General features: G+C 37.4%; 3 protein-coding genes across 5 annotated transcripts; 1 reads left to right on the top strand and 2 right to left on the bottom strand.

The window, feature by feature from the left end:
* Positions 1–917: 917 nt before the first annotated feature.
* LOC122088441 lies at positions 918–6,020 on the bottom strand. The gene is made up of 4 exons (XM_042657710.1): positions 5,723–6,020; positions 5,376–5,564; positions 5,040–5,210; positions 918–1,213 (listed from the first exon to the last, which is right to left on the bottom strand). The coding sequence occupies exons 1-3, from the start codon at positions 6,002–6,004 to the stop codon at positions 5,052–5,054; spliced, it is 630 nt and encodes a 209-aa protein (XP_042513644.1). The 5' UTR covers positions 6,005–6,020; the 3' UTR covers positions 918–1,213; positions 5,040–5,051.
* A 5,179-nt stretch (positions 6,021–11,199) lies between these two features.
* LOC122089546 lies at positions 11,200–11,712 on the top strand. Its single transcript, XM_042659283.1, has one exon. It carries the CDS (start codon positions 11,200–11,202, stop codon positions 11,710–11,712), a length of 513 nt encoding a protein of 170 aa, XP_042515217.1.
* A 225-nt stretch (positions 11,713–11,937) lies between these two features.
* On the bottom strand, positions 11,938–16,307 carry LOC122088737 (putative HVA22-like protein g). 3 transcript variants are annotated; one of them, XM_042658058.1, is made up of 8 exons: positions 16,201–16,307; positions 16,000–16,102; positions 15,838–15,903; positions 15,590–15,688; positions 13,573–13,629; positions 13,428–13,491; positions 13,100–13,312; positions 11,938–12,306 (listed from the first exon to the last, which is right to left on the bottom strand). In XM_042658058.1, the coding sequence occupies exons 3-8, from the start codon at positions 15,867–15,869 to the stop codon at positions 11,956–11,958; spliced, it is 816 nt and encodes a 271-aa protein (XP_042513992.1). In that variant the 5' UTR covers positions 15,870–15,903; positions 16,000–16,102; positions 16,201–16,307; the 3' UTR covers positions 11,938–11,955. The 3 variants fall into 3 exon arrangements, with proteins under 3 accessions (XP_042513992.1, XP_042513993.1, XP_042513994.1); XM_042658059.1 differs by having other exon boundaries at positions 16,060–16,102; XM_042658060.1 differs by lacking the exon at positions 16,000–16,102 and having other exon boundaries at positions 16,201–16,301.
* Positions 16,308–16,594: the final 287 nt, after the last annotated feature.

Raw genomic sequence — 16,594 nt, 5'->3', positions numbered from 1 at the left:
ATCGTGGCTTTTGGATGGGTGGGAAAGGGTATCGCGCAATAGGGGAGGGCATTATTGATTTTGTCCAATGGAGGATGTTTTAGTGACCTTAGGATGGTGTTTGAACCCTACGCTAAGTATAAATTTCCGTTTCTAGAAACAAAAATGAAATTGAAGGTGTTTGATAAGTCATGTTTCTGGAAGTCAATAGTAACCAGTGAAAGAATGGCCACGAGTCGTTTCTGAAAACAAGTTTTACTTGTTTCGCTTGGGTCGTTTCTTAAATCATAAATAGGTAGAAATTTCAATTTCAATTTCTGAAAACAAGTGAAAAGAAACAATTTTACCAAACGCTTTTTGTTCCGTTTCTACAGTTTCTGTGAAACGGTAGAAATGCGTTTCTTGAAAAGTTATCAAACGGGCCCTTAGTGTAGGAAAACTTTCATCTATTGGATATGATAGAGATGGGGGCAATGCTGGTAATTCATATGAATGGAAATGGATATGCCAAAAGCCTAAAGCAAAAGTTCAACTTTTGTCACTTTTTCTACCTAAACAAAAGTGAAAAGAACGCTTATTTGCTTCTTGGCCATGCAGCCCTTATGCTAGTGCTAGGTAATGAGAAACCGCACATGGGCATAATAAGGGGTATGGTTTTGGTATTCACAAGGATGGGAGAGTGTCTAGGTCCTCTAGGAGCAGGGACCATTAGAGATAAAGTTGAATTAATACCTAAGAGCTCGCGTGTTATATGTCTCCGATGCATCCAGCATAACAATGTAGCATTGTTCTTGTTTATAGCATTCTTCAATATTGGCAACGAGTGGAATCCATAATCTCATTCATCATTTTTTATCTATATAAGCCAAAACCCATAGCACTGGCGTCTGGCGATGTCTCTAGCATAAATGCAAGGAGGATGTACAAATGACATAGGATTTGGTACAAACAAAGAAATTTCAAACAGAAGGATCTGAAATTGCTGATAAGAAAGGAGAAAAACAAAGTAATGCCAAGAGCTTCGTCAATCCATTGTTATTACTAGACGAAGCTCTCTCCTTTTCATCTCGTGCCAGATGCAACAAAAGAGGAGTCATGAAGGATAAACAAATTCAACACAATCATATGCCATCATAAGCAAATAATTGAACTCCATCTTACTCCATTAAACTCATAAAAAGCTAAATTTGCCCAAATCGATAGATCCCATCTGGTGTGCTTACTTCATGAATACCTGTAAACAAACAAACAAAGAGAAAATAAGTTCTTGCAAAGACTACGCACAGAAGAGAGAAAAACAACAAAGAAAAAAAGCTTCAATCTAGCGAAATCCCTCCATAGTTCAAAGAAAATATATTTAACAATGGCACTTGCAGAAGCCCAAAAACTTGTTCTTTTTCGTGAACCACAGCTCCTAGGCACCCAATATTTGTGTCAAGGGATTGGTTCGATCTAAAATTGGTATAAGCCGAAAAATGATTCGTAAGTGCCTAGAAAGACTCTTTTACATGGATCACACATATCGTATTATTTTCAAGCCTGTTTTTATCGATACCTGACCGATCTGGCTCGATTACCAATATTGTTTTAGGGGCAAAATTATAAAGAAAATAATTTTTTTACTTCTGAAAAATAAGGACATAGTGACCGATATATCCAGATCGCATAGGTATTGGCAGATGACGCTTGCTTGGTTCATGCCATCTTGTCTATGCCTGCTTCCAACTTTATGATGGCTCTAATCTCATTGGTGAATTGCTGGTGTAAGCTCTCTCCTGCAAGACCTACTCACTTGATCAGGGCTAGAACAGAAGCTGCTCCGCAGTGCAATACCGTAATGAGTGCTATAGGCGCAGATAGGCTTTCAGATTATAAACACATTTAGTCAAACTCCTAGTTGGGAGTTGGGGCATCAGGTAAACCATAATAAGCGATAGATTGTCCAACATTTTCTAATATCCCCATAACGCCAAGGAATGGCTTTCCTATTAAAACTTTACAGGACACTTTATCCTAACTAAATGGGATTGGTTACTTGGGTTCGAGGCTATATTTGGGATAAGTCCTAATTGTTTGTCTTTTTCTTGCCACTTTTACCATGGTCATTTTAGGTCTACCCCTAGCTCTTGTAGATAATCATTCCTCCTTACTAATGCATCCCAAGATTTCCATCGAACATCTTTACCCAAAAGAAAAAAAAATAATTTCATTGAATATGACCATATGACTTTCTTAAAGCTTATCATAAATCCGGACAACTCCCAAATCAACTATAGTACGGTCATTCTTTACTCATTGAAATGCACAATACCAAAAGGCACTGGCCTGATAATTTCCAACAGGGTATCAGCTAAAGAGCCATGGCCATTTATTGTAGTATACTCTTGCTTCTGGTAGAATGAAACTTTGATGGTGATTAAAGCTTCACATGGAGCTGCTGTGGAAGTTTCCAGCCCTAATGAGGCAATTAAGATAGCAGAAAGGACTGAGAACTTTATGCATTGAAACTTTTCATTTCTAACAGGCAGTTGACTGTCCCTAAAGAAGACATGGAATTTTACTTAGAATCACCATGGACCCGATTGATGTTTAGCTTGTCAGGTACTGTTGCTAATACAATGATGCAATTTCTATGAGCACTTATGTTCTATATGCAGTGCACAAAAGAGTTGCGAACAATGTGCCAATTTGGTTTTAGATACGATAGATGGTTTTTGTGCAGAGATTTCCTCGGTGCCCCTGTAATTTCTTTCATTGTAGCCAATTTGAAGAGAAGTTTGAGGTGATGAATGATGTCAAGTCACCCCCAAGCTCCCAACTTACAGAGAGTTAGGATCCAGCAAGAGTCACCATAGAGAGCAGAGGATAAGAGATAGAGCTGCAAGGGTTGTGCTCAGATCTGTATGACAAGACTTCATAAGTGGTATTATGAAGATTGCACACTCAATTGGAGATGTAAGAGATTGATCTAAGCATTGATGGTTAGTAGTGGGGTTACTAATTATATTAGGTTCTGATCTGTTGATGCTTTCCTTTTTCTTTCATTTTTGGAAAGTCGAATGAAAATATATTTTTGCATTTTCTGATTCATAATGGAATGTAGGGTTTTCATGAGTAATTAGAACATATTAATTAATATATGTCTCACATTTCAGTTTACACGATAAACCCACGTACAGCAATTTGGCTACTCTTCATGAGGATACAGAGGAGTTTTATCAAGCTGGAAAGGTAACGAATTAAACAAGAAAGGAAGATATTTGCTGAAAATGTTGTCCCATCTGATGGACCTTAAGGAGAGAGAATCATCAAAACTTTTGCAGGCACTTTAAATAACGGATCTTCTTGTATTTTGGTGCCATATGAAAGCGAGTTCACAGGAATTTGAGCACGTTTCTGGCTGATGACTGTTGATCAGAACATAAAGTGTTTTGTATTACTGCTTTTCTTCCTTGATGTAAAGTTTAGCTCACTGTTTTAGGCTTTTGCCGATTAACAATTGTATCTTCTGGAATTTCTTGATCCCATTCTTTCCCTAAACCTTTAACAAAGTTCCCACTCAAAATTATTTTTTTGTATGACCAGCACCACCCTATTAGTGTTTTTAAAGCGCCTCTTATTTCCTCATCCATCGGGTTTCCTAGTGTGTGTGTCTCCTGATGTGGAAAGTCTATGCATCTGTTTTCCCCCTTGCCCTGGTCACATTAACATCGATTATTTTTCTCTTTTTGCAGAGAAATGCATATTACTGGCTTTTAACATATGCCAGAGTTAGAATCACAGACATGTAGAAGACAACTAGACGAGCATGTTCTTTCTTCTGCAGAATGTTGTCCTTGGCTTTATTTTGATTGGTAACCTAATAATCCTATTCAGCTGGCATAGAATGGGGTGGTGTGGAGACACTTCATGCGGTTGAGTTTCAGATGGATGATGTCAGTATGCCATGGCTGTAAATATGGTATTGTAGAAGTGTCATCTAATGTTATCTCCTATCAGAGGTGATTAGGCTTGGCTAATGGAATAAGTCAACTTCTTTCAAGTCATCAGAGCCTCTCATGTGCATCTACCTTTTCTGTATTCTATTAATAATTCAACTGTAGAGATAGAATTGAACAATGCACACGGGAAGACAACTGCAAGATCCCATGAGTATTTCTTCAAGATGCCAAGAGGAAGGTATGTGGAAAGTATCTAGTCCAATGTACAGTTGTAATAAATTTTGATACCTGTGATTCAGTGACGAATAAAATCTTTGTTGTTGCAAGCCCCCCCCTCCACCAGCATATACATAAATCCAGCCTCAGCTCTATTGCGTTAATTCATTAACCTTGGTTTAGGTTATAGCATCAGAATTATGTCACTGCTCGTAGTCTCTTGCCTTGGAAGCATCCTTATGACAAAACTGACCTTAAAACTTCAGAATAGCAAGAGTGTTGAATCATATTGTCATGGAACTCCAATCAGGTTTGTTGGCTTCTCATGTGGAATATTTCTAAGGTAAGACCTAATGTATGGTGGGCCTCTGTCCTGAGCTTCCATGACTCCTATGTTTGGTGCCTTTAAATGGAAGATAGAATGGTGTATGCATCTTTTTCTTCTGAGTTGAGCTTTCTGGACAACATGGTTGTCACTAATTTTAAAAGAGATATAAAGTCCATATTCAAACTCTACTTTCAGCTGTAACATTTTTCCTAGCTTCTTCATTATCAACATTGGTAATTCCCTTATGAGTAAAATTTCACTCAAGATTGTTCAGTTCCAAGTCCAAATAACTTCACCAATCCTTCCTATAACTATAGTTTTTAATATTAATATATTTGTTTGTTTGTTTATTTGTTTAAGGCATTCTGATGTAATGTTTTATGCAATTGTGATGACAAGTAACATTTATAACCCCTTTGATGATGAAACAGAAAGAGCAGAAGTAACCACTAGTATTTCAACCCAAAAGGGGAAAGAAGGAGGGGGGGGGGGACAATGGGATATCAAAATATCATTTTCATTCAAAAGAGGTTAAAACAAGTATACAAATGAAGCATGTATGACTGAAGGGGTACCAATACAACAAATCACTTGTCTTTCTGGACTATCCTCCCAATCCAGCCGGCAACAATGGGAGTGAGAGCTACTGTGGGAGGAAACCTGATTGGAGATGCAGCCTTATGTGCAGCATATGCCAGAGCAAATGTTCCGACCTTTTCTCCGGTCTCAGAAGCAGGGATTCCCACCTGAAAAGCAAAGCAGAAAATTCAGTCTTGGGAGAAGCATCATTTGGTAGGCATGATACACCCATTGAGAAAACAAAAAACAGGGGAACTGGTAAGGTGTGCACTGTACAGTGCAGTTGGGTTGCAATTGATTCGATTCGAGGGAGATCCCAGATCGTATTTTACCTTCTGCAACAGAGATTGGACATCAATCCCTGCACTGATGAGGATGTAACAGAGGGAGAAGGAAATCAAGGAGAGAGTAATGGATGTCGCCAGGTATGCTCCTCCGTATTTTGCTAACAATTCTTTTGCTTGGTCCCCCTTGGACTTCTCTCCTTTCCCTTCATCACCTTTCTCTTTCGAGCTAAATATCTGCAATAAAAAATTCATCAAATTACGAAAAAAAAAAAAAAATCTTCTTTCTGAAGATCTAGTAAAGGAATCACAAACATTTTTTTTGTCAAAATATATTAATTTGAACTCTTCATTCCACACAAAACATACACATATAAAGAGAGTTGTTGTAGTACCTTCCAGAGGCCAACTTCGAGGCCGAACTTCTCCGTAACTTCTTCAGCAGATGTAGGGGTCGTTTTGGCTTCCTCTGCTCTTTCTTTGAGAGCTTCGACTCTGAAGTGCTTCAAATCTGACTTGAAGCGAAGCGGTGAGACATAGTTATACAGAAAGGCTTTATCATTCTTAAAAAGGGAAGAAGAAGAAGAAGATGATGAAAGAGAATTGGGTGAGAGAAGAGGAAAGAGCAGAGCCGCTGCCATTACTAGCAAAATATCTGTGTCTCTTGTATGGATCATCACCCACAGTTTACGGAGCAAAAGTGAGAGGAATAAGTGAAAAAGAGAATGTCGGTTATTTTGATAATTACTCTTTTACTCTTTTAACCCTCTTCTCCATACAAATTCATGGTTGGCGGTTGGTGTCTTGGACTCTTGGGGACCTTTGCCTCATACTGGGCTTGGAAATAATGGGCCCAACCCCATATAAATGGACTCGTTACTATTTATTCTATAGCTAACACTATCCAATCCAGGAAGTCAATGGATCTAAGGCTGTGTTTGGTAAAGTTCTATAAAAATATTTCTAGAGTTTTTTCATTCCCATAGAACAAAAAATATGGAATAAATCATTTGGTGCATTTATGGTGCGTTTTGTTTTTTTTGTTTTTTGTTTTTTTCTTTTTTTTTTAACAAAAAGTGAAAAAAAAAAATGCTAGAAACGAGAATTGACGGAACGACAAAAGGCAGTTCTGTCGTTCCAATTTCGTTAAAAAAAAAAAGGGTATTTTGACACAGAAACTGGAATTTCCGTTTTTGACACGAAACATCATTTTTGGAATAGAAACATTACCAAATGCAGCCTAAATCTAATCCAAAGTGACAACATATTGCTTCAGATCTCTTTTCATCCTAGGATTAAGCCATGGGCTCAAGTTCTAGTCTTTCCCTGCATTTGGAGTGCTAGTTGTTACTGTAAATTTTACTGTCCCACTCTCTCACCCTTGATGTACCTTTTGGGAGCGTCAAAATCATCTATAGTGAGACGGTTAGGTGCAGTGAACATCCAACGGCTGAGGTGGCATGGCAGGCCTCCCAGACATTGAATGCTCATAGTAGACAATTTGGACTCCTTTTGGGATGCCATCCTAGTGACTTGTGGATCCTCGTAAGGAATGCCCAAAAAAACAGCAGACTCATGTTTGCCAAATGGTAAGTGGTTTTTTTTTTTTTTTTTAATTTTTTTTGGTAGAATTTTTTTTTATTCACCTCATGACACAAAAAAAGAACTTCTATAAACAAGGAGAGAGGGGTTTGTTGACATGTTATCTCACAAGGTTGACATGGCCACAGGCCCACAAGCACATCAATATGGGGTGAATATAGTTTGATTAAAAGTGGGTTCAAATTTTATGGAACCTCAAATTTTTTATATACTTCTCATGCTTGTTTATGTTGACATTTTTGACATTGAGATAGGTTTAACGTTTTAAGCTCTACCATATGCAGTCAACAATGTCCATCTATGTGGTGCACATGGTAACAGTTAAAATCTAGATGCTAATAAGACATCTATGTGGTGCACATGATAAATAGTTAAAATCTAGATGCAACGACTAAATTCTCCCACACCTCTATTTGACACATCAGTTTTAATTGCACTTGTCTTATTCCCTAAAAATTCTTTAAATTAGAGGTATAGTGAGCTTCAAAACTAACTTGAACGTGACTTTTCATTATGTGATACACTATCATCAAAAGCGCTTATCTAAAAGAAAAAATCATTATCAAAATTTATCATTGTTTTTTCTATTTTTCGAGTACATATTGATAATATTAACACTTGTTGAAAAACAAAAATATATTAAATTCAAACAAAAAAAAATTAAAATTACAACTTATTGTATCCCTTATATGAATGATGAATATCTAGTCATATTGTTCTGAGGAAGAATTTCAGAAAGGGTCATTCTTAATTGGGCTTATCTTTTATGTGAAGCCCAAAGTACAGTCTTAGGCTGATATAAATAGGTGTTGGGGGGGGGGGGGGGAATAAATGGGCCTAAAAACAGAGCAATTTGAGCCAAGGCCTAACCTCCAGACATCCACATATAAATATGACAAATTAAGGTGGATTTGGTAATTGAAGGATTCTCTCTCAGTTGGAAACCAAAGGTCAGGAGAATGGACAAGTAGTAACCTTTGAACCTGTAACTAGAGACTGGACATGCTGTCTTTTTGTTGTTGTTTTTAATATTATATTGAGAAATATAATTTAGTGGGAGAGTTTCCTACAAAGGCAGTGTGGTGTGAGAAAGAATTTACATACACATGAAGTTCTAGAAAATGAAACCATTCATATGAGATTCACATGCTCAGAATAGTAGAGAGAGTGTCAGTATGAGTTCCATTGTTTTTTATGCGAAAAGGATATTAAGGAATTTATACAAGGTGATGCATGCTTTCTTTTTCGTATAATTTATATCCTTACGATTAGTAAATATATAAAAAAATATTTTTTGAACATGAGGTGTTGCCTATGCCTTCACTTTCATTATGTAGAGTTTTGTCAGTATTAAAGAACTGGCATGGCTTCTTCTTCTCCTAACTTGGCTAATTCATCAATTAGCTACAAAGTTGGTAGAAGAATCCATCTCTATATAAATCATGTCTGATTAGGGAATTTAAGCAGGTCTCCTTACAAATCATTTGAAAATATACTTCTAATATCACAATATTCAGTTTAAGATTAACCGTTAAAAACTCTCTCTCTCTCTCTCTGGATTCCAGGAAAACCCTTTATTTTATTTTATTTTTCTTTAAGGAACCAAAATATCAGGCTTAATGTTTCCATTGAAATATCTTGTTCTGTTAACCTTTTTGTTTTAAAAAATCATTAAAATGCAAATATTTTGGGGGTGGGGGTAAATTCTCTCTGAGCATGAGACATTCCTTATGCCCGCATAGGGGAATTTTTTTTTTCCTCTCTCCTCAATGATATGAGTGTCCCACTCTTGAATCATAGAAAACATCTAACCTTAATAACTAATGAGAGAGTGGAAGATGGATTCATTCAGTAAGGGTCCCTTTTTTTTTTAGCCCCATGACTCTTATGTGAATAGTGTGAAGAGGCTCTTCACTCTAGCATATTGGGATCTTTTCTCAAATTTTAATCATAAATTATGGAAAATATTTTTTCATCTTTATTTTATTGAAAGTGAGGAAGGAGATATCAAGTTTTGTAGTGGGTCTATTATGTTGGGGGGGAAATTGAAAATTCCATAATAAAATAGAAAGTAAAATATATATTTAAATTGTTTCCCAATATTTAATTTTGAAAACAATAAAGTCTAGTCTTAGGTTAAATATTTTTTAAAGGTATAAGTCAGATATTTTATTTAGCATCCCACACGTTAACCTCTAATACTCCTCCCTAAGTGGAGAGTTGATCTCATGACTTCTTGGACCCTGCTACCTAGTGGCAAGGGTACCACCAACTACACTAGTAGTTGTCTCCCAAGGAAAATATTTCCTCCATGATATATTAAGAAACCTTGCCTCAATTATCGAAATATCATGAAAATGATGATTTTGTTGGCCTCAAATTTGTGGATGTATTGTCTATTTTATCATTTCACTAATAAAATTCTTTATAAATGAAGATTGCCCATTAACTTGAAATTGGCCAATTCATCAAGCAGGATTTCTCGTTCAATGGTTGGTTTGGTCAATAGAGGCTTTTCCATGTAGCCTAAAGATAAAAAAAAGGGCAGACATTGTTGCGTAAATAACATTTGGGAATGGTATCTTTGATCCCCGAAGTTTAAAATGTGTCTAAGGGACCACGCACAAGTATTCCTATTAGAATTTTGTGGGATAGGTAAAACTTAAAAGTTTTTTTTTTCTTGATACAAAAGTCCCCAAACCCCTAGAGAAGGGAAAAAGGGAAGTTTATTTATACATCACTTGGCAAAAGTATTTGTCCAATACATTACAGATCATCAGGGGAAAAGTTTCCCCCAATCCTAATCTAGGGTAGGTGATAACTCACTTGGAGATGGATCGAACTAGAATATTTAAAGATCTATTTACATGCCTAAAACAACAATGAACAAAAGCAACCTTCAATCAGGGTAGACCTTAAAGTTTATAGCATACATGAATTGACTGAGTAGCAACATAAAGGCTGCATGAACTATTAATATGATGCATCTCAATTCTCAACCCATAGTATGCATATGGATTTGAGTTTGAAATTTGTCATATGTCTAATCATTTCACTTTATTTCCTAAATATTCACAAATCGACATTGCCACATCATCTTCCATGTGACTCAAGTAATTGCTTAATCCATAAATACCTCTTAGTATATATTTAAAAAAAAAAAAAAAAGGAGCCTTACCTTTTGATTTCAACACATGACTATTACATTGTAATAAAATAACCTTACTATTGCATGGAGGTGCATTCTCTTTTAGGATTAGAAAAAGTTGATCCATCTAACCATGGTAAATAAACCATTGAGATTGCATAACCAATCCACCTTGGTGATAAGTGGTGTTCAAACTTCAAATTGGTATCCAATCTCAGCATTAAAGAATATTCCATGGAGCCTTAGCATATGATGAAAGGTTTTATACAATCTCTATATAACAAATGTTCAATGCTTCAACCTTGGATAGGAATATTCCACTTTTATACACCTATTAGGTCGGTATTAACCGTGTTTCATACGTGTGGTTATAAGTTGCGAAACAAACAGGGCCTTATAGCCTCTCAAAACAAGTGGCTCAGCTCGTGGGTTTTTGGCCTTTTATGGCTTCCTCGAGAAGATTTTGAGCAAAAAAAAAAGGGTTTTGTGGGACCATCAATAGGCAACTGCTACGTGCTACCATGTCATTCGTTCACCAGATACCGTTCCGGGACCGGCGACCCAGGTGGGTCCAACAGTCTCGAAAGGCTACAAATATCATGATTATTATATCAATAAACAAAACTAAGGAAGAGAACGCATTTTTCATGCGGCACCGCCACGTGGCCAATAAGGAATCCAATCCTTATTCCTCCATTCAATCTTGACCGTCTAATGATCATCCCAACTATTGGCATGGGCCCATTTCTATTAGATTCCAATCATACGGTTCAAATCTTGTTCCAATAAGAAACCGTAGCAAGCAATAACCTATTGAAAAACCGCGTGAAAGAGAACCGTGACAACGACCACCCTCAGTCCATGCTTCCAATGTCCAATAATTGCAAAGACCTAACCCAGCGAAACAAAAAGAAAAGCCAATAGAAAGAGAGAGAGAGCGAGAGAGAAGAAATTGATCGTACCTTGCAGAATCAAAATAAACGGTTCAGATATCCTCCGGCGGTGTGGTGGAGAAGAAATAGCTTTGCAGTTTCAAAATAAACGGCTCTGATCTCCTCCGGCGGTGAGTTCTCCTACCTTAAAAAACGACTTCATCTTCTCTTTCCCTTATTGTCAACGACTATGTCTCCTGCGAAGATGCCGGAGCCTGTTCTTCGACGGATGAACTCCATCGCAGAGCTTAATCTTTCGTCCAAGGATCAGAACTTGACTTTGACCTTTCCCATCCTTAATGGTGGAAACAAAGTCTCTCATGTTGCAGATGATCTTGAGCTCATCTCCTTTCGATCACAGACAAAATATACTTCTTTGAAGGATTTGCTGCCCTCACCGCTCGCTGCTAGAATCCAATCTCCTGATACCACCGCATCTGCTCAATCCGGTTATGAGATCTCCATTAAGAACCATCTGGTTAAGCAGGCTGCTCGAGCTTATTTACAGCCAAAGTCTGTGTCGCCGAATTCTTCTGGTCGACATTTCTTTCTGCAGCTATGGGTTAGATTTTCCCGTGAATACTTGTGGAGACCTGTCAATGTTTGTTCTGATTTCATAAATCAACACATCGTATCAAGGATCACAGGGGCCTTCCATCAGTTTTTTGGATTGATTTGGGTCGGGAAGAACCAGGGAAGATAAGGATTTGGAATGGAAAATCAAAAGGCCTTGAAGATCGCTATGCCTATCAGGGAATTGTGCAGCTTCACGGAATAGCTTGCACTCTAATGTGTAAACGTGTGATTGAGAAAGAAAGAGAGTATAAGATTGCTAAAATAATTAACAAGAATTCAATGAAGAAAAAAGAGAAAGAAAGAATTTTCAGTCAAATGTCATAAACAATTAGTGATTTGTGTTTCAAATACATCTTTTTTTTTTTCCCTTTCATTCTTTTGGTCGGGAATGGGAACGCCGGAGTCTGGTCCGAGCTGCACGTAGTGTTTCATCCATATCGGCTTCTTCAGAGGCAGGAGGACCGGTTGAGTCATCGGAGGATGCCGATATGGTTGTATTCACCACAGTAGCTTCAGGTGGTATGTTGGAGGGCTGTTGCTCTTGCACAACATCAGATTTTGGCCATTGGAACTCTGTCCGTTTCATAGAAATTGGAGACTGGGGGGGTGTCGAAGTCCTCTTCTTACTTGACTGTTGAGTCTGCTCATCAGCCGGCTGCCGTCCCATTGCCCTTGGAGGAGGAGGAGGAGGAGATGAATTGGGAGGTTGTGGGTCCACATTCTGCAGGGTTCAACACCAAAATTCAGAAGAAACTTGGTGGCATGACCAGACATAATTGAATGCACATAGGTTTAAATGTACAAATTTTGGATATTTTGTTTGATGAACTAATGCTCGTCAAACATGTACATAAGACAATTTAACAATAGATTGAATGCATAGGTAATGTGTGGATGAGTATACAAAGTTTCATCCCGTCTTTATGATTGGGATCAATCTCTTTTTGGATGTAAAGTTTCAGAGTTAAGAAAAAGCACAAGTGAGAGGGGCTGTAGGCTAATTAGTAGCCAGTGAGGAACTGAACTCGGGGGCTGTAGGATAATTAGTAGCCAGTATTGGACTAAACTCACACATTCCCCCGACTGTTGGTACTCTGGACACGGTGAAAACCCGTGCTGATACCATATAAAGTTGCCATCCTAAAAGTTCGAATTCTTGGTGATACCATGTAACCATCCTAAAATTGAACTATCAAGTTTCCATCCTGTAGGTGGAGGGACTCCCAAATGTAAAAGATTGAACTCTTGGTGATGCCATGTAAGGTTTCCATCTTAAAAACTTGAATTAATTATATTCCATCCTAAAATTTAGATCCTGTAGGTGGAGGGACTCTCAAACTCTCAAATGTTAAAGTTCGAACTTGTAAATGGAGGGTCTCCCAGGTGTATAAGCGGGGCTGTAGGCTAATTAGTAGCCAGTGTGGGACTGAACTCCCAACAGAGATGGTTTTACAATGCTGTTCCCTTACCTAACTGAGCATTGTTGTTTGGGGGGGGGGGTAAATATGAAGTACCTGTGATCTGGGGCCTTTTGCCTTTGAAGTTTGAGAAGCCAAATATTGGAGGAATTGGAAGAATGTGTTCTGTCCATAACTGGCACAGTTCTGCAGATGGTAACTAGCCAAATCCCAGGCTTTATACCTCAGTTCCAGCAACTTCCGATCGATATGTGTCTCATGCTTTGCAACATAAGGCAGCAAGAATGTCTCATATACATAGCTTGTTCCCTAAATTCACAATTAAGTTTCTAATATTAGGAAGAAACCAGGAAATATAAATATATTTGAATTTTTTTATGAAAAGGAGGAATTGAGAGCTATATATTTCATATAGGCATGTCACCTTGGTTTTTGGGTACCATAAGTAGATGTAGAATGCTAACTTTAGTTCACCATACATGGGTAACCTTCACAAAGATTAGTGGAAAGCCCATTATAAGAACTTGATATTTCTTAACATCCACAAATTCAGAAAATGCTCTGCATACCATGAGACAAAAACATCCACAATCCTCTCAAGTACTGTCAGCACTGCAACGATGATCCTGCAAAATCCACTTTCATGGTTCGTTCAACAATCATTGGAATGATGGCCTATGTTCATGCTATTCATTCAGAAAATAAAACCTAAACTAGAGACTGCATAAATTTTTTGTTACTCCTTTTTAAGAGTTTAGCATTGGTATCCTGATTATATTAATCAGGTTAACTTTGAATCCAAAGCAGTATGCATGATAGGAGTGATTTTAACAAATCAAAATCTAGATTCTGTACATCTACATTTTAATATATCAATGTCTCCTGCAGGTACTAAGATTGAAAAAGGAAAAGGAGACCCTTACATCCAGGGATTGCTCTGTCTTGGCGTTTAGAATTTGAAAGGAAAATGGCATTATTACGTCTTTAAATCTCCCTAATGGGTTTCCATGCTATGTGTCCCTCGAGGCTGACAGCTCCTCTGTCACCTCTTCAGAAGAGCTCCTGGATCCTTTACTTCATGAAACTAGTGTGGATCCAGGAGATGAATTTTCCTGTCCATACAACTGGGTTGTGGTTTTCCTCTTCTTCCAGCCTTAGGAAGGTGGGCACGATTGTTTGTCAAGAAGCTAATGTTTCAAAGGGCTATAGTGTTCTATTGTGAGACACAGTCGTTGCATTAGGTTCTCCCCATACTATTGTTGATCAAAAGACTAGAAAACTTGGTGTTCTGTTTCCCAAATATGATTGTTTTTGGGCTATATTGTTAGCTTTGTCTGGGCCTTTAGGTGCCTCCTGGGATAAAGTTGGGATAAGGCTGAGTTTTTGACTGTCTTGAGGCATCCCTCTCTTAAGATATATTTCAATCACCCCCCCTCCCGGAAAAAAGAAGAAGAAGAAGAAGGAGAAGATTGAAGTAGTGTTCTATATAAACTGAACCCGAAATACAGAATACAAATGCTGAACTTGTTACGTAAAGAGGTGTATTTTTCATAGCATGCAACTGGTTTGTCACTCAGTTTATGGAAGCAATAACACTTTTCATTTGGATAATAAAAAACATTTAACCTCTCACATTCCAATAAGGGTGTCAATTTCAAACCCAAACCCAAATCGAATACCGAATCCGAAGCTGAATTAACCGGACTGAATCGAATTAATTCGGTTTGAGTATGTGAGTATGGACCTTGGTTCAGTTCGGTTTTGGTTTTGGGTGTAAGAACCATCGGTTCAAACAGAAATTGAACAAAATTGCTATTAAAACCAAAAAATGAAAAACCCTATTACTGTTAAGAGAGATTTTTTGGAGGGTAAATGTTTTTACAATTTGTCATCACATATTTACATACTAAAACAATTTTGTAGTTAGCAACGGCCATAAGGCCCATACCTTGGGCCCATCGTGGCCTTGGTCCATCATAGTCATGGTCTAAAAGTGGAACCGTTTTCATAATCGAAATAAAAAACGAGGTACAAAATTGAATTAAAACCAAAATTGAACTTAGATGAATAGAATTGACTTGAGTATCTAAATACAGAATCGAGTCAGTTCTCAATTCGATTCTAGTCCACCTTGTCATCATTCAGAATCGAACCAAATAACCGAAACCAAATCGATTGACACCCTTACATTCCATTACACCTAAAAGTTAATCTAAAATAGCTTAAACGTGAGCTAGCTCATAAGTGAAGCGAACTCCTGAAATACAAATGAACTCATGAGTTTGCTCACCGAGCGAAACCATTTGCAATGAGTCATTCTGTTGAGTTAACCCAGCTCAGCATGTTTTGAACAAGTCCACACTCCGTTGCTAATCACAGGGTCAAACTTAAAAAAATATAAATAAAAAAAAGCAGAGGCGGGTATCATTCAAATTACGAAATTTTCCAAAATAGTGGAGAAGTGACCTGCATTACTTTAAGAGAAATTACTAAAAAATGGGAACCGAAACAAATCTATAAAATAGCTGAAATAGTTGACATTTCTTTTTCCAACTATTTCCGGAGAAAAAAAGGTATTTTTGTTACCAATATTGACACCAAAATCGGAGTTGTTCAATCTCGATTCTGTTCTTTTCCACCGTTTTGTAGCACTCAAACGCAGGGTATGCATATCCGAATAGCATCCTGAGATCCAAAAAAAGAAAGGTAAATTTCCCATTTAGTTCTAAAAAAAAATCAAAAAAGGAAAATTTTCTCATTTTTTGACAGGAATTTAAGGAAAATAAAATTAAATGAAAAGAAGATTAGAACTTCATAGAAGAATTAATACATACACAAGACCTCTAGTTATGAAAACCCCCAACATTTCCGCCTCTTCGCTTCAGCCTCCACAAACCGCCCTGTGAAACAAAGACAAATTATCAAATTCATAACTTTCAATCTTCTCGCCATCAAATACATTTCTCAGAATTTCATTCTGAACAAGAAACAAATACAACGTAGAATGCGAATGAAGAGAAAGATCTCGATCTACTGTCGAAGAATTCTACACTAACAGATAGAAACAGATTTCTCTGTTCGTTCCACGAATTCTATCTCCTGCAATCGCAATGAATCGGATTAAATCATTTAAAACAGTTAAAAAAGATCCAAGAGGAATTCAAATTTTCAGTTTTTAAAGGATAGTTTTCATTAACCTCCAATGATAAATCTCTAATCCTGAAATTTGGGAGAAAGAGAGAGAGATCAAAGGAGGAGTGTGGAATTTGCAGAACTGAGATCGAAGGAGGAAGAAGTTTGTGATGAATGTATATATAGGGGAGGGAGATTTAACGTTGGAAGAGAGAGAGGAGGGTTTCTTGCCACGAATGATTACCCGTCCGTATTTTTTAACCAGAAAAAAATTTCTCTTGGGATTTTTCGTTGGCCATTTGGAGCCCTTTGGTAGTTAGGTTCGGTAAGGGTATTTTTGTCATTCCAAAATGTTATCCAATTATTTATGTAGAATCTCTGACTGGATAATTTGAGTTTTTCACTTCAGGTTCCGTAACGCCCAACAATGGAGCCAGGAATTCGAAGTCGCCAAATCCA

This window comes from Macadamia integrifolia, chromosome 9, assembly GCF_013358625.1.
Source record: "Macadamia integrifolia cultivar HAES 741 chromosome 9, SCU_Mint_v3, whole genome shotgun sequence".
Lineage (NCBI taxonomy): Eukaryota > Viridiplantae > Streptophyta > Magnoliopsida > Proteales > Proteaceae > Macadamia > Macadamia integrifolia.
This window is presented reverse-complemented; position numbering and strand designations above follow the sequence as displayed.